This window comes from Typopeltis vanoorti, chromosome 14 (genome assembly GCF_054136105.1).
Source record: "Typopeltis vanoorti isolate ZY-2024b chromosome 14, IOZ_Tvanoo_1.0, whole genome shotgun sequence".
NCBI lineage: Eukaryota > Metazoa > Arthropoda > Arachnida > Uropygi > Thelyphonidae > Typopeltis > Typopeltis vanoorti.
Window position 1 is genome coordinate 1515846 of NC_143562.1, and position 22963 is coordinate 1538808.

A 22963-nucleotide genomic window follows, 5' to 3' on the forward strand; every position below is an offset into this window, starting at 1 on the left:
TTCATATCAAGGCCTTGTAAAGAGGGAAAATGACTTTTCACAATTCAAATTGCTCTGCAAGTGGTGCAATATCAGTCCAATTCCTGATTAATGTTCCTCTCTTTATATCACTGGCAAACAGCTGTACATCTCCTGTCAAATCCTTTTCAATATTATTAATATATTGAATAATAGAGTGCATAACAGTGGACCAATGACTGATACCTGAGATATACACCATTGATCACCTTAAACCCTTCAGACTCACATCCCCCATATAATTTTTATTCTGTTTAAATTTGACTTCATTCTTGTAAGATTTCACCACTACCTAATCAATATCCTGATAATTGAACTCACCCATGATGATTACTTACTTAATAGTCATTAGGCTGATTTGGTGATGCATTTCATCTTAACCATGCACATTCTGTAATTTATTCAACAGTTTTTCATGCTGTATCCTGCTAAAAGACTTATCGAAGTCCAAAAGTATCATGGTGTTCATCATCATCTTTAACCATTTAGGTAACCATGTTCTGATCAACTTTTCCAAAATTTTCATTGCCATTCCACAGATACTGATAGACACACCAGTCATTGTAACACTTGTGCAATCAGATTATTACATTCTTTCCATACCTTTGGAATCTTTTCTGTGCTGAGACTCCAATTATACAGTTCGGTCAAAGGCACAGCCAGTTCAGTTAAACTCTTTTAGTATTTGAAGTGATATCCCATCAGCCCCATTGATGAATTCTTATTCAGTTTATGCAACAGTTCTAGTTATCTCCTACTCATCTGCATTTCTTCATCTGGTGGTGAAGTAACGTATAGCTGTAACATCACATACACCAGACTGATAGGTCTTAGCAAAAAAAGGATGTCCAGTAGCTGAACAATCTGTCAACTACATGTCCTCCACATTCAGTAGTTATTCTTTCACATTCATTCTTTCTTTCTTTTGCAGAGCATGTTTCTTGTTATAGCCAGTCTTCCATATAGTACTTGTAACTCTTCTGGCCAACACCAAGTTTCATAACTGATGTTATCCTTATGTAGATAGCATTCTATCCACATCATCTATTTCTTAAGGATTTCTGCATATTCATTTCATTCCTAATGCATTTTTCTTGGAACTTGAGGGACACATCCTGTTAACGTATCACTGAGGTATTTTTTGATATGCCATAGGACTGAACCTAGCATTCTTCTTCTCAGTTGGTCACCATTTCCTGCTGTGTAATTCAGAAAAGGTTACATAGTGAACAACAAAGCTAGAACATCCATATATACTCAGCTGTTTCCCAGGTTAGTACTGCAGGCAGAACAGTAACATAATGCACTGAAATCCCCTTCAGACACTATAATCAGGTCTAACACTCTGACCTAATGTTACTTTGTCACATGTTGCATGAGGAAGTTGTCTCACAACAGCTCAATAAATTTGGCTTCATTCTTCTTGTAAGATTTCACCACCACCTGATGAATTTCCTGAAAATCGAAGTCAGTCACCCATGATGATTACTTGTTTAGTATGATGATGAAATGAATCAGTCATTAGGTTGAAATGCATCACCAAATCAGTCATTAGGTTGATTTGGTGATACATTTCATCATCACCAAGCAACTGATCCACTCATCCCACCACACATTTGGTAGCACTTGTGAGACTCACCTCACACCAGATAACCTCCAAGTTGCTGCTTCAAAGCAAATTGTTATTAATATTCCATGTGTTAAGGCTTAAGTGCTGGGGGAACATCGTGTTGGAGGTTTAATATTTACAGCAATAGGAAATGATTAAAACTAATTTTAATTGTATTGTATAACCTTTATATTAATGACATATTGTCAATGGATTGCAAGGGGATATTCAGTTGTTTGCAGATGTGGTAGCCATGCAAGAGGATTTGAATAAAATGGACATATGGGTAAATGATTGGGGATATCAGTTTAGTTCGGCTAAATGAAGTCTTGATGTTTGGGATACATCAATGGAAGGCTGCATACTTTGTTGGAGGAAATGTACCAAAGGGAGTGGGGGGGGGGGAGTCGATAAAAGCCTGAAATTCAGAACTTATTGCAAGTAACCCAAGACTGCTCCAATACTGAAGATGCTGACCAGCAGAGATAAAATAGTTGTCATTCCATTGTATAAAGTCCTGATCAGACCACGCCTGGACAGTTGTGCTCAAATTTGGTCCACAGAATTTGAAGGGGATAAATTAATCTTGGAAAGAGTGCAGAGGCAGACAACAAAGATGAGATCAAGACTGTGCACTGCAAAGTTTGGTAGATAGCAGAGATGAATTGATTGAGACATTTAACCTGTTCGGAGGTAGTTAAAGTGTTGACACTAAGTGAGGGGTTCTTTCATTTCATGGAACAAGATGAAGGAATGAGGACAAGGGTCCATCCCTGGAAGTTGTGAAAGGAATTCGTGAGTAAGTCGTGAAGAGTGATTTCTTTTGCAAGAAGGGTGGCTGAACCATGGAATGCACTGCCTGATAGAGTGGTGAGAGTACTAACAATGAATGAGTTTAAGAAGTAGTATGATATGGTGTTTTCTAGGGTGGGCCTCCCATGAAGGGTCTTGTTACTCCATCATGGGAGGTCTTGAATCATAATAATAGTGCTCTCACCACTCTATCAGGCAGTGCATTTCATGGTTCAACCACCCTTCATGCAAAGAAACCACTCCTCACCTCTTACTCACGAATTCCTTTCACAACTTCCAGGGATTTACTATGAAAAATTGTATTAAATACACTTTAATATATCTGTATATGTGTAATAAAAGGGATGAAAAAAATATCACAATTTTAGAAAATACTTTAGTTCTTAACTGATAAAAATAGCTCTTGAAGCATTAAACCAAACTTGGCTTAATGACTTAAGTCATATTTTCCAAAATAAATAAGGCAATCAATTAGTTATTTGACCACACCAGAAAAGCAATTTGCCATTCTGATAACTGAAGGGTCAGGTAAGATACACTCTTCATAATTTATTTTAATGGTATTACAACACCAAACTAAATTATAAAAAAAAGTTTATTAACTGGCTTATATTTCACTGTATTTCAAACCAGCATCTTCAGAGCACATCACATGTTAGAGTTAATGTCACAATGAGTAAGATCAAAAGATCTAATCCTAATTTGGTGCCCTCTAATGCTGTAAAAAAAGTATTTAGATATGTAGGAATTGATCTTAAGATAACATTCTACCAAATTTTTGGCAAATTAATGCACCTGACCTGAACATATTAGTTAAGGTTAGCCATGGCTGACTTTAAAAACACAATCTTTCTGACTTTTATAAAGCACATTTGTTTTCTTCCATTAAATCCTGAAGGGTGTTCAAAGCAGGGTTCAAAGAGCAGACCAAGATTACTTTTTAGTCAGCAGTGGCTATGAGGCATTCCAACCTGAACAAGTATGGTTGCATTAATTTGCCAAAAATTTGTGAGACTGTCATCCTAAGATCAACTCCTACATAGCTGTAATAATTTTTTTTATGGCAGGCACCAAATTAGGATCTTTTGTCCATTACAATTTGAAATGTTTCCCTCATTGTTGCCTTTTAACTGCAACGTGCTATGAAGAAAGTGGTTTGAAATCCAGCAAAATATAAGCCTTTATATAATTATATAATTTTAGTTGGTTTGGTGTTGTAATATCATTAAAATAAGTTATGAATAACATTCAACACCTGAGCTTGTCTATTAGATAAGACAGTTACATGCAGGGCTGCCACTCCTTGGGATTTTCCCCAAGATCTAGGGAATTTAGCCACTACCTAGGGATCTAGGAATTTTTAATAAAAAAACTCCCAAAATCTTGGGAAATTTGAACAAAAGTTTGAATTTGAATATTTTTGTCATAAATCTGATAAATAAACCGTTTTTTGCTCTGTTCTGGTTTCGTTTTCCCTTTCTTATCACACAGGTTTTACATTGTTACATACATACAGTGCAACCACTTGCAGTGTTATCATAGAGATCCTTGTGCTTGTACAGTGTTTGACAAATTGTTTAAAATATCAATACTTTTACTTATTTTCATATTTATGGTACTTCCAATCCAACCATATGGAGCCATCAAAGAAAAAAACAGAAGTGGTATTCTCGAGCATTTAAAGAAGATTGGTTAAAATATCCTGAATTAAGAGATTGGCTGCAGCAAGACGTGAACAGCAAAGATACCATTAATTGTAAGTGTAGTAATATTACTTTTAAAATTGCAAACAAATCTGTGCTAATAAAGCATAAAGATTCAGCCAAACATAAAAGTAATTATCAGTCTGCAAAATCAACGGCTGTTATTACTCAATTTCTCAATAAGAAAGCGTCCACAGAGGATAAACAATTAGCAAGGAGTGAGTTAATAATTGCTAGCTTCTTTTCTGAGCATAACATCCCATTTTCTCATGTTGATCATTTTGTAACGATGTGTAAACGTGCATTTCCGGAAAGCCAAATTGCAGGAAAGTTGGCAATGAAGAAAACTAAACTTTCTTATGTTATTTAGGATGGAATATCATTCCATGAAAAGTCTCAACTTACCGAAATATGCAAGAATCAAAAATTTTCGATTATAATAGATGAGAGTACAGTGATGTTTTCTCCCTGGTGCAGGACACCAGAGTGTACAGAGGATTTGAAATTGGAAGTGATCGCTATTTAGTCTTGTGCAGGATAAAACTGAATTTGAAATTGAAAAGAATAACATGTAAGAAAGTTTAAAAGCGAATAAAAATTGAGCAGCTTTCAGATGTGAACTGTAGACTAAAATACACAAAGATTATTGAAGAAAAAATGATAGAATTTGAAGGAATCAAACCTGAGAGATTCAGTGGCAAGCCTTGAAGAAAACACTGACTGATTCGGCCAGAGAGACATGTGGTGAGATTGTCTGTAAGGATAAAAAAATCAGAACTCCATGATGGACACAGGAAGTTAAAGAGGCAGTGAAAGAAAAGAAGAAAGCATATCAAAAGTTCCTGTCAAATAAGTCAGCTTGTGCTCTTAGAGAATACAGAGACAAATTTAAGAAAGCTAAACACTGTGTAAAACTAGCTAACCAAAAGTCATGGGAGGACTTTGGCAAAAATATAGAAAATCAATATCAAGAAGGTGGCAAAATATTCTGGAGAAGGTTGTTGAAAAAGCTTAGGAATGGAGGAAAGAGTGCTGTAAAAGGAGTTAGAGATGATAAAGGTGACATGAAAACAGGAGAAAAAGATATTCCTGAAGTATGGAGTAATTACTTTGAAAAATTGCTAAATGAAACAAGCAGTGATGACAGCACAGTGGTAAAAAACACTGACCAGGGCATGCAGTCAGGAATACATATCCATACTTGAAGTAGAAAAAGCCACCAAAAGCTTGAAATGTGAAAAGACAGCAGGAGTAGATGATATTTGACCAGAAACACTCAAGTATGGAGGTATAAAATCATAGAAGGCCTGGACAGAGGGACGAATCGCAGATGATTGGAGTAGAGCTCTCATAGTACCCATATATATATATAAAAATAAAAAGAGAAATAAAACTGAATGTGAGAATTACAAAGGTATTTCGCTACTGAGTGTTCCTGGCAAGATCTATGCAAGTACACTTGAGAAACGGTTGAGAAGAATTGTGGAAGAAAAGCTTGGTGAAGAACAAGCTGGATTCAAGTATAACCAAATAGAGGCTGTCAGGATCAGATCTTCACTTTATCACAAATTATTGAGAAAGCATGGGAATATAACAAAGATCTGTATTTAAGTTTTGTCGATTTGGGAAAGGCATATAACAAGGTGCAGAGAGAAGCTATTCAAGTCAGTGGGGCATTATATCAAGCGATACTTAGTCTTTATTTGAGTTGTAAGTCAGCAGTTAGAATTGAAGGAAGTACAGGAAGATGGTTTAATGTTAAATCTGGGGTGAGACAAGGATGTACATTATCCACTCTGTTATTCATTATCTATATGGATCACATTATGAAGGAAAGTGGTATTAAACATGATATCAAAATTGGAGATGTTAATGTCAGCTCTTTGCTTTATGCGGATGATGTTATACTTCTAAATAAATCCGCTACAAGTCTGCAAGATTCTCTGACTAAATTGAATAACTGTTGTAATAAATATGGCATGAAGGTCAGCAATAAAAAGACGAAGACAATGAAAATAGGCAGAATCATTGAAAATGTCAACTGTGTTGTGAATGGAGAACCTGTGGAACAAGTAAAACATTTCAGCTACTTAGGCACGATTTTTAGTGAAGATGGCAAATTGAATATAGAAATAGACAACAGAATCAGCAAGGCTGGTATGGTGGGAAGTCAATTGAGAATTAGCTGTATTAATTGTAATTAGTAATTGTAAATTAAATAATTGTAATTTAGCTGTATACATGACAGTGTTCAAACCAGTTTAAACTTATCGATCTGAGAGCTGGGTCAGAAGTAAAACACTTGACCAAAGACTAGAGACCGCAGATATGAGAGTCCTGAGAAAGATTATAGGAGTGAACAGATGGCATCAATGGCAATATCATATTAAAAACGCGAATATAAGGAAAGAACTTGACATTGTCAGCATCCAGGAATGCATTAGCAGACCTAACGTCAGGTGGTATGGTCACTTAAATAGAATGGGAGAGGAAAGATTAGCAAAACAAGTGTTCTCTGCCAGGTTGGCAGCAAAACGACCCAGAGGAAGACCAAGATATAGGTGGACTGACACCGTACGAAGTGCCTTAGACGATAGAAATATAAGATCTGATAATGTTGGAGTCTTGACAAGTAACAGACTGATTTGGAGGAAAATTGTAGATAGGAAGTTAGTAATGATGTAATTTTTTTTTTCATGTAGTACTATCATATCCTCTACACCCCTTCAGGGTAAATGGCAGGAATTTGATGATGATGAGTACAGATATCTCCATCACTCAAATCTTGGCTGTTGTGTACGGTATTTTGATAAAAAAGATGTAGCTAATGCATTACTAGACATGTTATGTGTAGAGAACAGAAGTGTTAAAAGTCTTTACAGTGCTGTCAAAACTCTTTTGCTGATTATGGCATTCCCCTTAGCAATATCATTGGGTTTGGTAGTGATAACTATCTCCATGATGGGTGTTAACCATGGATTTCAGAAACTGTTGAAAGATGACGTCCCATTTGTTTTTGTGATGGATTGCATTTGTCATTCATTTGCTCCATGCACTAGTCATGCAGTCAGTGTTTTACCCTCATACTTAGAAGTTTTTCTGAAGGATTTAACATCGTACTTCTCCCACAGTGCTAAGCGACAAAGAGATTTTGTACTCATTCAAAAAAGCTACTGATATAGCTACACATAAAATTCCCAAACTTGCTCAAACCAGGTGGCTGTCGAGGGAAAAAGTGGTATCAACTATTTTAGAACAGTATGATGCATTAGTTCTGTACTTTCAAAATGAATCAAGGATAGATAAAATTGACAATGCCAAAAAAATTTATGATACACTTACTGACCTTGGAACCAGACCAATGCTTTTTTTTTCCTTCCGTATATTCTTGAAAAAGTAAATACACTTAATATAGATTTTCAATCAGAGCATTTCAGGTTACACCAACTATTCCTAAATGTATCAACAGAATATCTCAATTTACTTAGTTGCTTCATTAAAGATGAGATTTTAAAACAGCTAAATTATCAGAAAATGATCCAAGAAACCAAAACAACTATAAAAATGTCAATGATATTTACTTCGATGGTAGAGCAATGGTGCACTTAATTAGAAACCCTTTTGAAGATAACTCTATTTTGTTGAGATTTAAAAATTATTGTTTAAAGGTTCTTGTGGGACTTAGTTCGCAAATAAAAAAAAGATTTGTCTTCGAAAAAGACAGCATTGTTGCAAAATTACAAATCTTGATGTTATTAGGTTAAATCAAATAGATGATGAGTGGAGAAGTTATCGTCTCGTAGCATCAGATCTACCAATTCCTAAAGATATTGGCATTCATTGACTGACATAAAAGATGGCATGAATAATAACAAATATGTTTTAATGTCATATTTTATGACAAATCTTACTATTCTGCTGCATTCATCTGCATGTGTGGAGCAAATTTTCTCACAAGTGAATTGTATAAAAACAAAATTAGCTAATTCATTAAAAACAGAAACTGTGAGAGACAGAATCCTAGCAAAGCAGTGCTTAGCGAGACAAAATGCAATGTGTACTTCTTGGGAGCCACCAAAAACATTAATCAAGGAGTTGGAAAGTCACACAGTTCATAATAGATATAAAAATCGACTTAATACCACAAAGCAGCAAAGGGAATGTGATCAATTAACAGAAGATATTGGCGAAGAAGAAGAGGGAGGAAATGTCAATTAAAGTAAGTTAAGCATGTATTCTTCATATAATATAAACTTATCATTTTTTTTTAAATGTAAGTATACTTTGTTACAGGAAAAGAGAAAGAGAGAATTAATATACAAATTTTTAAGTAATTTTTCTGGTCAGTTAGTTGGTAACTATTTAAATGTCAATTTTTTGTATTTTATATTATTGTTTTTCATTTATGTGTAATGTTTTAATTAAACCATGCAGAATTATAAATTAATAAAGGCATATTTATGCATAGTTTGAATTTTTTGCATATTTAAGAGCATATTTCGGATGTTTTAAATGTATACTTGGACGCATATTTTACACTTTTTTACGACCTAAAATCCGAGCCCTACTACCCGGGGAACTTTTGAGGTCTAATCTGGGGAATTTCGAAAAATGTGAGTGGCAGCCCTGGTTACATGGTGTTATACCAGAAGGTGATACAGAAAACAGTTGGTTAATTGAAGGATTACTGTATTCTGAAGATCAGGTAAATGGTAGATTACAGAGTGTCCACATGCACACCCACAGCATTGCAAATATTTCTCAGTTATGTGACATACATTGACAGAAAACCAATTTCTTAACAATCCAATAAGTAAAGATACAATTACATGATGCTGTTCCAGAAGTCAGCTGGTGCAGAAAATAGTTGGTTAATTGAAGGATCACTGTATTCTGAAGGTTAGATAAATGTTAAATTAGTGAGTGCATATGCACACAGTGTTGGTAATATTCTTAGTTATGTAAGATACAGTGGCAGAAAACCAATCTGCTTAATGAAGCTTATACTTGAAAATAGTGTTTACAGAAAGCCTGAAAAAAAAAAAAAATTAATTAAATAAATAAAATAATAAAATATTATACTGCAATATCATTTATGATGGTAAGATTCTTACATCATAAATATCTTGCTCTATAGCTCGGAATGGTAAACCTCTCATGTGCACACAATGACCTGTTGCACCATACCCACGGCCACCGCCACCGCTATTATAACTGCCACCACCAAACCTTCCACCATCCATCATACTATCTCTTCCTCCCATCATCCCATCTCTTCCTCCATGATAATTATCTAGAACAAAAAATTTTAAATAGTTCAATATATTTCAGATGGTGCAAAAGTATAAAGCTTAAATGTTAGAACACAAATCTTACCAAGATAATGAATTAAGAAACTAGTAACTAATATTGAGGTTACTCAGAAAGAAAGAATTTAAAGCAACATAACAATAATCTAGAATGTACAAGAGTAATTCTTCCTGTATCCCCCCCCCCCAAATTCAGTACTCAATGCACTTCAACCAGCTGTGCAAGGCTTGACTTAAAGATTAGGCAAAGGCCTCTCCCCCCATTTCTTCATCTCTGCTTCTCATTTTCCTACAATTCTATTATCTTGCCCCTACACTCCATCTCCTAATATAAACACAGTCATTGTACACAAGAAAAATTGTAAATCAGGTGTAAGTACAGACCATCAGTATTATTTTTCCATTACTTAAGTTGTTCATTATAGTTTACTGAGAACAGACTCTCTGGATATCTAGAAGCGCATCATATATGAGCAAGCAGAAACCATGCCGGTACTCACTAAAGTGAGTATGGCCGTGGTTTACAACACATCTCGTGCTGCATCAGTTGTCATGCAGAAGAACCAGAGTCACGTTCAGAGCTTAGGCAGAGGGTCCTGTTCAAGAAGTATATTACAGTCTCCAACAAAAGTCAGTGATAATGTGAATGAGGAACACAGAAGGTATAGGATTAATTTTAGAAGGGAATTTTACATAGGCACATGGAATGTTCAGGGTCTACAGATGGGTACTCTTTTCTGTAAAGAGATGGATAGATATAAAATTGACATCCTGAGGACCAGATGGAATGGAGAAGATCACTTCAAAAGACAGGATGGTAAGCTAGTTATTTACTCAGGTGGTGACTCAAAACATCATGGGAATAGCTGTGATACTGAAGACAGCTCAGGCAAGAAGCCTTCTTGGTTATAACCCCATTAATGCTAGGATACTTTCTATTAGACTTAAGACTCAGCCTATTAATGTATCAATTGTGGTAGTTTATGCACCCCCAGATGGATAAGCTTGATGAAAAGTGAGGAATTCTATGAAAACTTACATGCTGTTTTGGACTGCCTACCAAGGAGAAACATATTTTACATCTTACGGGATATAAATGCAAAAGTGGGAGAGAGTATAAGAGTTAGAATATAACAGAATATAAGAGATTACATAGAGAAGTCAGAAGAGCCATCAAGCAGGACAAGGAAAAGTTTTATATTAATGAATGTGAAGAGAGAGAATTCCAGATGAGCAGGCACAATTATAAAAGAATGTTTTATTTAGTTTGTGACCTAAAGCACAAGTTTAAGCCTAAATTGAATGTCATCAAAGACAGGAATAGAGTATTATTAACAGAAAAATTGGAAATCAAAACCAGATGGAAAGAATACTGTGAGGGACTGTATACAATAGAGTGGATAAAGAAAATTCTGCTCTGGAACCTTCTCCTCCTACGCAGGAAGTTGAAAGGGCAGTTAAGCAGCTTAACCGCAATAAGGTCCCAGGTGCAGATGGAATCCCAGCAGTTAATTTAGGCCACAGGGGATGGAGGTATAAGAGTGTTTCATAGATTGATTACAAGGATATGGGAGACAGGATCATGGCCTAGAGACTGGAAAAAGTCAGTTTTCATAATGCATAAGAAGGGAGATATGAAGGCTTGCAAGAACTATTAGTTTAATATCTCATGCAAGCAAAATTTTATCGAAGATCATGCTAAATAGGATTGAGGCAGAGTTGCCTGAAGAACAAGCAGGTTTTAGGAAAGGTAAGGGCACAAGAGATCTGATCCTTCACCTTAGAGACAGACCATAGAATAATATAAAGAATTTAGACTCCCTCTGGTAGTTTCTTAGACTACTCAAAATCTTTTCACTGTGTTCAGCATATGAAACTGTGGGAAGTAATGAAAAGACTGGGTTTTCCTCTACACATTATCAGTGTTGATAGCCAACTTGTACATGGTGCAAGAAGCCACATTAAGAACAGGTGTTGGATTGACTGATTGGCTTCAGGTAGGAAAAGGAGTTAGGCAAGGATCAGTAATAACAGAGGACTTCAACTCAATCCTAGCAAGACAAAGATTATGGTTCTCAAAGGAAATACAAACAGGGAAGCACTTGAGAAACAAGTATACCTTAATGGAGAAAGAATTGAGGAAGTCAGCAAGTCTGACTACCTGGGATTCATTAATGATGTGAAGAATCGCTGTTCAGAAGACACCAGAAGAAGATTAGGAATGGCTAAAACAATAGTCAGAAATTTGTCTAAAATCTGGAAGGATGGATCTATCTCCATGAGAACAAAGTTGAGGATTTTGGATGTAGTTTTTTTTTTCCAACAGTGACTTATGAGCATGAGACTTGGAATCTAAAGAAGCCAGATAAGAAAAGGATGGCTGCTTTTGAGATGTGGTGTTACAGAAGGCTGTTGAGAATATCATATACTGAAAGGCATACAAATGAATGGGTGTTAGAAAAGATCAGTAAAACTTTAAGGCTCCTTAAGGATATTGACAGAAGTTAAAATATTTTGGACACATTGAAAGGATGGAAGTAGGAATTCTCAGAACAGTAACGGAAGGTAAAGTTCCTGGAAAAAGAGGAAGGGGTAGACCATTAATGAGATGGATGGATGATGTGTGGAGTGACCGATCTTCAGATAGTTGAATTCTCCAGAAAAGCATACAACAGGACTACATGGCAAGGTCTGGTGCGGCACATCACTGAGCAACGAAGTGACCATACGATGATGTGTATGTGCATAAAAGCCAGGATTGGGGTGCTAATTGTGATTTTATTTCCTGGTGGGTCAACAATCCATTCTTGAACAATAATTTTCTTTCTTCTTAATAGTTCTTCAGAATTTTTGGTAAGAACCTTGTTCCCCCCCCCCCCTTTAATCATTCATAATAAGTTTACTTCTCTTTAGCTGTTGTTTCCATTTGTTTTCAGCATGAGTAGAATGCTTTTGCAGAGCTCCTTGCTGACTTCAGTTTTGCATGCATTATTATTCCGCATAAGTAATTCAGAATAATAAAATGCAATAAATAATGGAATCATTTATTCTTGAGCCATTTATTTCTATTTTTATTAAGGAAGGTTGGAATAGTGCATCTACTTATCTATATTAAAGTTTAAATGATGTAATATCGATTTCTGGTGAAGTTTTTGATCTTGAAACTAATCTGTTTCATTGTAGAATTATGTGAACACCACATTCTCTTTTTGGGTACCCACCAAAAAAAAGTTGCTGTCCAGGACTGACTCAGTTTAAATTGAATTAACTGTTCATTCCTGCAGTTTGGAGATCTGAAGCAATATTGTTGAATCAATGCCTCTTCAAATGGACTTTCTGCCTCTTGGGGGGCACTAACATCACAGCAAAGAGTGCAAGTGCATTAATTTATTGCAGCATCTATTGATTGTAGAAGTCGAACTTCAACAGTGAGAGCTTGATGGTGAATGGACCTGGATCATGGTCTTTACTGTACCTTCAGGCATTTGGATTTTGAACAAAGCTAAATATACAGTAAGTTTCCCTTCAGTTCCATTTGTTTTTAGCAAGATATTAACTCACTCAAGATTGCTTGATGGTAGAATGACAGAACAAGTGCACACTTTTCAAATCAATGATCTCAAGTGTGCAAAGCCTAAGATGTCCTATCTCAGTTCTCAAATTCTCTCATAATGGATTAACAGAAACACTTTTCAATTATGCCTTGAAAATTTTAGACAAGCATTTGTCGTTATTAACACTGTGTTTGGAGAGTAGCATATATTTCAAAACTGATCTTATTTCAAATTACTTGCAAGCACTTTTATTCAATGACAGGAAGCTAATATAAGAGGGTTAGTTTTTTTGGCTTCATCATGCAGGACTGAGTCTACTCTCCCATGGTAATCTATTCAAACTATGTATTTGTGCTGGTGCAAAGATAATATATTCTGAATATTTTAAATCATGTTTTAATGCTTTATAAATATTATCAATGAATGAAATTTGAGAATTCTGGGAGCTGTATAATTACTAGTTCATGAGAAATTTGTGCAAGCCTGTAGAATAAAACTGGCATATAAATTTCCCAAGTGGTTTGAGTGCTCTGACACCGAGTAATGCAAATTCTCGAATGAAGATAATCATTCAAGACAAATATTTATATGCAATATGTTTAAATACAAGTGATACTATGATGGTACTACATTAAAGTTTACATTATTACTAACTTCTGATCAATTTTAAAAATCAGTCTATTATCGTAAAGATTCCATACTGTCATATCTTATGCTATGGATTTCTCCTTGCTATCAAATACTTTTTCCAAATGTGGCCCCACCCATTGCTGAATGCTAACAATATCAAGTTCCTTCCAAATATTTTCATTTTTAATATGGTTCTAATATTGATGTCACCTGTTCATTTCTTTACCTTTTCCTAGGAAAGTGAACAGATGATGAGATTATACCAGAAAAGAAATTATTCTTGTTTTAATACTTGACCCAAGATTAAGAAAAGCTTCCATGTGAAGAATACTTCAAGACAGAATACTAAAGGATGCTATCTTCACATCAATTGCCTTATTATCCCACAATACATAGCATACTTCTTTTCGGATGTATACACATCCAAAAGGAAATATGCTATGCACTGATGAGGAAACTGTACTTCCACACGACGACTTAGGAGGTAGAAGCTCAGGGGGAACTTCCCCACATTGCTGGTCTCCTAACCATCATCCTTCATACAACAAGTGCGAGGCTCCCCTCACAAATTAACTATAGCCCTTAAATACACCACAAAAATCCCGGAACTAATATCTCAACTTCGGGATCTACACTCGAAATTGAAATGTAAAAAAGAGCAGAGCAGAGGTTAACAGGAGTAAGCGAATCTACTACCTAATTAATGGGCTACAAGCACAATATCAGGACCAACATTAAATTTAACTTACAATCAAACTTTCATAAATATGTCGTTGAGTCTTTTTTCTCTAAATGCAAGAGGATGTGCCTCTGCTTTTGCAATAGAATAGTCCTTGACCAGGTACAGAAATATCATATAGACCTAATATTTCTGCAAGAAACAAATATCAACTCTTCATCCAATTTATCTAGAAAATGGGTAGAGTGGCCTTATGACCTACATCACTCTGCAACCCAACAACACTACAGAGCAGGGGTTAGCTTAAGTGTATATCATCAATCCTCCTACAAACTTAAAGTGATTACAGATACCAGGATACATCATGTATGCTCACATAAAAGCACCCAATCGTAATACCCTGCATGTGTTCAATATTTATATACCACAGCAGGATGTTCTGGCATCACAAATCTTGGACTTCATTCAAAACCATCTTTCTAGTATTGACCAAGAACACATCATAATACTTGGAGACTTTAACTGCACTCTTGACCAAGAAAAAGACAGACTTCAATGTGCTGAACATCACAGCTCATTAATAAACCAACTTCAAGCACATGGAGGTGAGCAATCACAGCAACTAATAGGCCTCTCTACCAAGCACGACTGGACAGATACTACATCTCCAAACACACCATTCCTCTAGTTAGAAACATCTCACATATTCCTTCCTACATCTCAGATCATTGCTTCATAAAGCTGCAACTTTCATTATCTTTGGAAGCATCCAAATCAGGAAGTGCCTACTGGATCTTCAACAATACCCTTCTGAAAGATTCCGATTATATAATAAAAACTCGGGTTTTATTAACTAACCTCACTCACTTGAAAGGGAATACAGAACCAATGAAAACATGGTGGTCCGACTTAAAATCACGAATACAATACTTCACACAGATCTACAGTCACCACAAGAATCAACAGAAAAACAGCCAGTATCTACCAGAAGAAAGCCCTGAATATAAGGGCTTTCTTCTGGATCTCCGCTATTAGATTTCAAGATGGCAGCATTACAAAAGATCCAAGTAAAATCACTTCTGAAATACTACAAGAATGCATACAGCTCTACAGGAACATCCCTTTATACCATTCACGAAATACTGAAAAATATCTCTGCAACAGATCAGAATCACTTAGAAAACCCAACCACTCTAGAGGAACTGAAAACTGCATGCACATCCCTGCCAAAGAATAAATCTCCTGGCCTTGATGGTATCACAACAGAGATTTTCCAAGTCTTCTGGAATCAACTCTGACCACTTCTCCTTAAAACACTGCAAGAAGCCTACCTCAATGGGGTCCCAGAATCCGTCACAACCTCAGTAGCACGATTGATACCAAAGAAGGGAGAGCACACAGACATCTGAAACTGGCTTCCAATCTCACTAATCAATACAGATTGCAAAATCATTTCCAAAGTTATTGCAAACCGAGCCAACACTGCCTGAAGTTACTGGCCGACATCAAACTTATTGTTCCTGGAAGATCAACACATGATAACCTCCATTTAATAAGCAATCTCATCCACATTGCAAACAGCCAAAATGAAAACCTAGCACTTGTCACCCTTCATCAGGAGAAGGCTTCTGACAGGGTAGAGCACGAGTATCTTTATGAAGTCTTAAAGGCATTCGGCTATCGTCCTCTCATCACTGAAACAGTGCAATTGCTATACAGAGATGCACTCTTCTGTTTAAAAATTAACAACAGGCTCACCTGTGCTTTGCCATACTCTTGAGCGATCAAGCAAAGATGTCTTCTCTCTGGTTAATTACACACACTGGCCATAGAACCCTTCTTAAAAGAGTACACGACACCATCACCTCCAAATGAACTAGCATAATAGTGACACATAAAAAAATAACCCTATCATCATATGCTGATGACGTCACAGTAATAATCTGTAATGACAAAGATGACAGTAACCAATGAAGCACACAGACTATATGCACAAGCCTCAGGAGTCAAATTAAAGTCTGCAAAAACCATTGGTTTGTGGTCAGGCAGATGGAGGGCCAGAACTGATTCTTCGATTGAATGTACCGTCAAATGAAGGACAAACACACTTAGGTGTACACCTCGATAACACCAAAATATATAATGCACTGCACTGGACACAGCTACACAACCGATTTAAACAAGTGCTAGGAAAATGGAACAGCATTCATTCAATGTCTTCACTTAGAGAAAGAATCCTAATAATCAACCTGATGGCTGTGAGTGTGCTATGGCATACCCTCAAAGTACTAACACCCCCTGAAGACTCTCATCACATTCAAAAGACAATCAAACGTTTCCTCTAGAACAATACTAATTGGACAACATACCCTGAACTCTGCAATCCACTCAATAAGGGAGGTCAAGGCCTGATTTCCCTTGAAAACAAGATCACATCCTTCATGATAATGTTTCTCCTAAAGACACTTCAGTCCAATCATGCTTATGTAACCACCTTTGATTACATCATGAAATCATCCACACTTTCCACAATCCTCCATAAATACAAAAACATAACAAGTCTCACAACTGGCCAGCCCTTCTTTTTCCTTACATGGAAATGGGCCAGAATAATAATCATAGGGGACCTCCTGACCCAGACGCTAAAGTGAAAAACACTCACATGCCTACCATTGAAAAGCAATATCAACTGATGCAAGCTGTTATTATAAAACCCTTCCCAGATATCGCCACACCTCAGGGAATCCATATTCCTACTAGAAACTGTGGGGAGCCTACCTTGCATCATCTGAAGCCTCAGTTCCAATTCTTCCCTCCAACTACAAGAAAATATACCACTTATTCATACCAGTGCCTCTAACTTTTCCCTTCGTATATTCATCCTTAACCTACTAAACTGCACATACTACCCAGTTTTCAGGGGATCTTCCATATAAATCGAGGTGTGCCAAACCAGATTCCAACATACAGTGAATGAAGGCTATGGCATAACATCTTGGCAACTCCTACTAAGCTCTACAAATTTCAGCTAAGAGAATCGGATCAGTGTCTATTCTGTGAAGTTTCAAACACATATCTAACCTGTCCTGCAAACAAAGCAATGATCAACTATGCCCTGAATACAGCCTCTAGCACCTCTACACACACACAGTCAAGAAGACTACTTGAATTTAGTACATACAGAAGAGAACCAACACAGAATATAGCAATTTCCTCTTCATCTGTGCCAAGGCTGTCATTTACAGTTTCTACCTTAAGCACACAAGAAATAACCAGCACCCATCAATCACTGAATCAGAACAAACCCTCTGTGTAGCCTATGGCTACATAGAGGTTTCACTGGAATTTGATTATTACAAAGAAACAGGAACTGTCTCAAAATTCATAGAGGAATCCAACTGGTACCCTGTTCTGGATTGCCGATGACGATATACTACAGCTGAAAAATAACTAAAAGTGAAACTGGACTGTAATATTGACTCTTACTCAAAAGACAAATCCTGTCTACCACTAATGTATCTTTCCCCTCATTTCTATTGTATATCTAAAAAGAAAATCGTTTTTTTTCTCTGTAATATACATTCTTATAATATGTAAATAGTCCTTTTTGTTGTCTATCTTCCAATGTATATTTTATCAAGTTTAGCAATGCCTCTACCATTCTCCAACGACGTCATCCACTTATTTGATTATTTCTCTCTTAAAGTCAATCACACACAATCCAATTATTAAATATTGAGAAAATCACTGCTAATTTCAATGTCCACAATTAAGCATGGCTTCCATTCTCCAACTTTACAAATGTTCACGGAAAAAGATGCTAATTGTTCACTATCAGTAATGACAATACAAATTGTTCACTAACCCATCAGAATTCAAGATAATCCTCATCATTCTCCCAATATCTTTTCTTAACCAGCTCTCCCTTCAAATCACTGCTGATGTCAGCTTTCCTATTCACAAGTCTAACTATAACCTTGCCCAAGTCTGCTTTTATACAGATCATCCTTCTCCCAGTCATTCTCAGCCTCACATCCTGTGGCACTACAATGGAGAAAATCGGGATGACCTTTGGGACTTCTATGCCTCCTTTCCACGTTTGCTGCTTCTTCTCTTCAGATTCTAGCACCTGCTCTGATTTAATAACAAAAATTATTCATACTGGGATGAGTGCTTTTATTCCCCACTTCATTCAGAACCCTGAACCCTTATCCAAACCCCGGTTCTCCAACAATTGTGCCAAAGCAGTCCAAGCGAAAAATTAGGATATGCCTAATGGTTCAAGTCAAAAACTCAGATACCCACTCAACTTACACTGCAGCACACAGCAACTGAAAAAAAAAAAAAAAAAAAAAAAAAAAAAAAAAAAAAAAAAAAAAGCAAACTTTGTATGGGCTAAATGAACTAAGTATCCCGTCCAAATGGTAATCAAGCCTTCTGATCCCTTGCCAAGGCACAATTACTGCTACATTTCTCTCTCTCTCTCTCTCTCCTACATCCTGATTGTACAATGGTGACATCCAAAGTTAAGGTAAGCGTGTTAGCATCAAACTTCCCCCCACCTCCAACTCTGGTGTAGATATCTCGAGAAGGATACTAGATAAATACTCAGCAGCCTCCCTTACTATACAAAATAATTGAAAAGGTCATCAAAAGCCAACTCCTTCACTACTTGGAGATGTCATTCATGTCCCCCAGCAAATCTGGCCAACCTTACCTCTGGACAATGGCCACGGAAAAGTCTGGAATAAGTTAACTGATCATTCTTGATATTTCTAAGGCATGTGATTGAATATGGCATTGTGGCTTTCTTATCAAGCTACCTTCTTACGGTATTCCTTCTCTTTGTGAATGGATGTCAACTTCTTCGCCAATCACACACACTGCATGTCATGGTATTTCTTTCATTAGATTCATCAATCAACAATCAATGCTAGTGTATCTAAGGTTCTGTGCTTTTGACTACATCTTTCTCTTACACATCCATGATCTCTGTTTCTGATATGCAATCTTATTCATGGCTCCGTGGATGGCAATGCTCAAGGTAATCAACACTTCAACCTCACCATTCTCAAATGGGACAAGGATAAACTGATGAATTTTAATATCCCCCCCACCCCCGTCTCATTTTCAGAAAGAAAAATTATACCTCACTCTCCCTAACTTTTGAATTTTTTATTTTTCTCTTCTTAGTTTAAATTTCACAAGTAACTTACACTGGCATAAGTATATCAAGTCTACTTGCTGGGGACACACACACACACACATGAGCTTCCCACAGGGCTGGGAAGCTCTTGTGTGCATGTAAAAATTAATAAATAGGATTCTTTTATAAATTGAGCAGCTGTTATATCAAATTAGGCATAAAGACCAGCAAGACAAAAAAATAAATAAAATAAAAATAACAATTTAAAGATTAGAAACCACACATTTTGAGTTCTGAGAAAAATCAGGAAAGTGAACAAATGGCACTGATAACAGAATCACATTAAAAATATTTAAATGTGTGGCAGAGCTAATCAAAGGTATTTTCTTTTAAAGAAAATGGGAAAGGAAAGCTTAGCAAAACAGAGATTTTGTTGCCATAATGGCAGCAAATACTTGTTTGCTAATCTCTCCTCTTCAAATCTAGTAGAGGGAAGCAGTAAGCACTCTCTTAGGAGAATGAAATATGAGATATGAAAATACTTGAGTCCTGATTATTTTGGAGACAAATATGGTTACTTTGGAGGAAAATTCTCGAGGATATTTAAATATTATTCTGTTCTTTCTCAGAGTACATAATAGATGCTAAAGAAATAAATTTGCACTGTGCAATAATATAAACCATCTCCAAAAGAGAAGCACAGTAAAATCAACAATGAATAAAATACGATAAATCTAACCTACCTCCACGTCCACCAAATCCCCCTCCTCCTCCTCCTCCTCCTCCATATCCAGAACCAAAGTTACTTCCTCCATAATCACTATATCCATCTTCATCTATAAATCCTGAATAAAATAACACATTCCCATTATGTATATGCTTGTACCATATAAAGACAAATGCAATTATGATGCACTTCCCAGAATAATGAAATATTATAATAATTCAGTGATGTAGTGATCCCATAAAAGTAAAATCATATTTTTCACGATTTTATAAAAATAGTTAACTAATCTGAGCTTTTATTATCAACTGATGTTTTAATAAGTGTAATATTCCTTTGTAGATTTGAAATTAGCATTTGATTATTCGAAAACTAAGATTTGTTTCAAACTACTATGAAAATAGAACTGCAGTGATTCAATATAAAAATATTACAACTAAAAAAATTAAAATCAAATGAGGCATTATGCAAGGATGCACTCTCCCCATGCCCTTTTTAACATTTTCATCCAAGAACTTATGAATCAAGCATTGTCTGCAACAAAAGGGATAAAATTCAATGGAAGACAAACCACACATTTCATATATGCAGACAATGACTGGGAGAAGGATGATCTGAATAAAAGCAGACTTGGGCAAGGTTATAGTTAGAATTAATGAAGTAATTATAACAGATAATAAATCAGGAAAGTGAACAAATGCAAATACAAATCGAACAGCTTGCAAAATTACAAGAAACCTGCAGAAATAATATGACTATAAATTCAAATAAAACAAAGATAATGAAAATCGGAAGACACTCAAGATATACAGATGACACTTAATTAGGAAATCATAGAATAAGTTAATGGGTTTAATTACATAGGATCATACTTGACCTCAAATTTAAATGCCATAGTAACAATAAAACACTCCATAACCCATCTTGAGGATGGAAGAGAAGAATACTTCTTTCTTCCCCATGATTTGTTTCCTGCCACAAATAAAGACTCTTGTCAGTTTAACTCCTTCAATTCTGTGGTTTCTTACAAATTAAGCATAGACAATATATTGTTTATATATGAGTCCCATTTACACCTCATTATTTTAGCATTTAAGGTTTAAGCATTTTCCAGAATTGTATTCTCTTTATTCTCAAAGGGATCATGCTGACTTACTGGCTGTAATGTTTTCTCCAGATTTTACTATTCAGCCTTTCAGGTTTGGTACTGCTCTTGTTTTAAAATGGTATTTATATATTTGAGTCCACAGGTTATTTTTAAAACCTTTGAAAGCTTTTCCCAAATGTGGACAAAACAATTCAATGTGTTCTTGAATTCATTTCCTAGACACAGAGAAATGTTTCAGGAAAATTTGGAGTAAAGAATGAAGATATCAATGAGTTAAATAAATTATTTAATTAAACCAATCATTCAGTTTTACAGTTTGTCCTGACAAGAACTACATATAAGTATGCTATTTTTTTTCTTGGGATCCTCTTCATCATTCTGACCATCCACCAATGCATTTTCATAGCCAAGAGTTCTTTTCCCAACTTTTGTTGGCATACTCTACTCCACTATCGCATATTTTACTCTTTTAATGCAAATGCCATTTACTCTCCATAAACATTTCCTATATATTCACTCACTAGTCTTGCTTTCCACGAATATTTCACCCTTTGTAATGAATACATTTTAGCTCACCATAATAGCTCAATACATCTTTACTCTTTAGAGACACTTGACATTATGATTAAGAACTACAGACACGAAAACACAAGATTATTTTAATATTTGCCAAATATTTCAGTCTGAAAATAAAAGACTATCTTCAGTGGCTATACAGGAACAGTTTTTAACAAGATGGAATACCAACAATTGATCATTCAAAAGTAGAACGAGCCGCGTGATGTTACATTGCTAAGAATTAAAGAGAGGAAAAAATTTCAGAGCGATGATTAAAATTATATAAAAATTCACAATTTCATATAATAATCTTAATTTATAAATAACATTAAATTAATGTAGGAATTAAGTCTCAATTTAAAAAATAATAATAATAACAATGTGTTATTCTGATTAAACTTTCCCATATTTTTGATAAGGATATACAGTCATTTCGATTCAAGTTAGGACGTTAAAGTAAGGCCTCAGCACTCTCTTTGAATAGGCGTTCAAATTTATAGCGACATCTGTGTAGAAGGAGAGTCTTGGACCAGAGGATGTTGTGGCTTGTCTCTATCCTGTGCTGAGCCAATCCAGACTTATTGGATTTGTTGTGATGAATGTATGATTGATGTTCTTGAATTCTTTTTTCTATAGAGCGTCCTGAATTCAAGAATGTATGAGCAGCACAAACATTGTGATGTGGTTATTTAAACAGAGTAAGGAGTAAGAAAGAAAATAAGCTGATCTATCAAACAATGCAAATCTGTTGTGTAGTTTTACAATTTTAAACTTTTGGAAAATGTAATATAGATTAGCAAATAGCAGATCATTTAAATTTAAGGTGGTTCTTTAAGGATTGAAATCTTTAGAAAAAGGATAGTACTTGGCTAATTTATAGTCTGAATTCAACTATGGTGAGGAAAGGAAGCTATTAACACAGAGACCTGACTAAAATCTGCAGAGTTAGCAAGTTAATTCTCCACATCCCATTAACACTTACTATAACGAACTTCTTATTGGAATTTTGTGTATTTATATTGTGATATTTTATTATTAATTCATTTTTAGTGTATGCATTTTTTTTAGAAATCACTTGGGATAATTTTTTTTTGCAAGTTATGAATTTAAAA

The 22963-nt window shown here is 35.6% G+C and overlaps 1 protein-coding gene across 2 annotated transcripts in view; it reads right to left on the bottom strand.

The window, feature by feature from the left end:
• LOC150099119 (heterogeneous nuclear ribonucleoprotein F-like) overlaps positions 1 to 22963 on the bottom strand; it is a 183658-nt gene that overhangs the window by 22903 nt on the left and 137792 nt on the right. For both annotated transcript variants that reach the window (XM_090404511.1, XM_090404510.1), the window contains exons 7-8: positions 20205 to 20306; positions 9258 to 9436 (exon numbers count right to left, since the gene is read on the bottom strand). In XM_090404511.1, coding sequence (XP_090260637.1) covers positions 9258 to 9436; positions 20205 to 20306 — 281 coding nt within the window. The remainder of the gene's footprint in view (positions 1 to 9257; positions 9437 to 20204; positions 20307 to 22963) is intronic.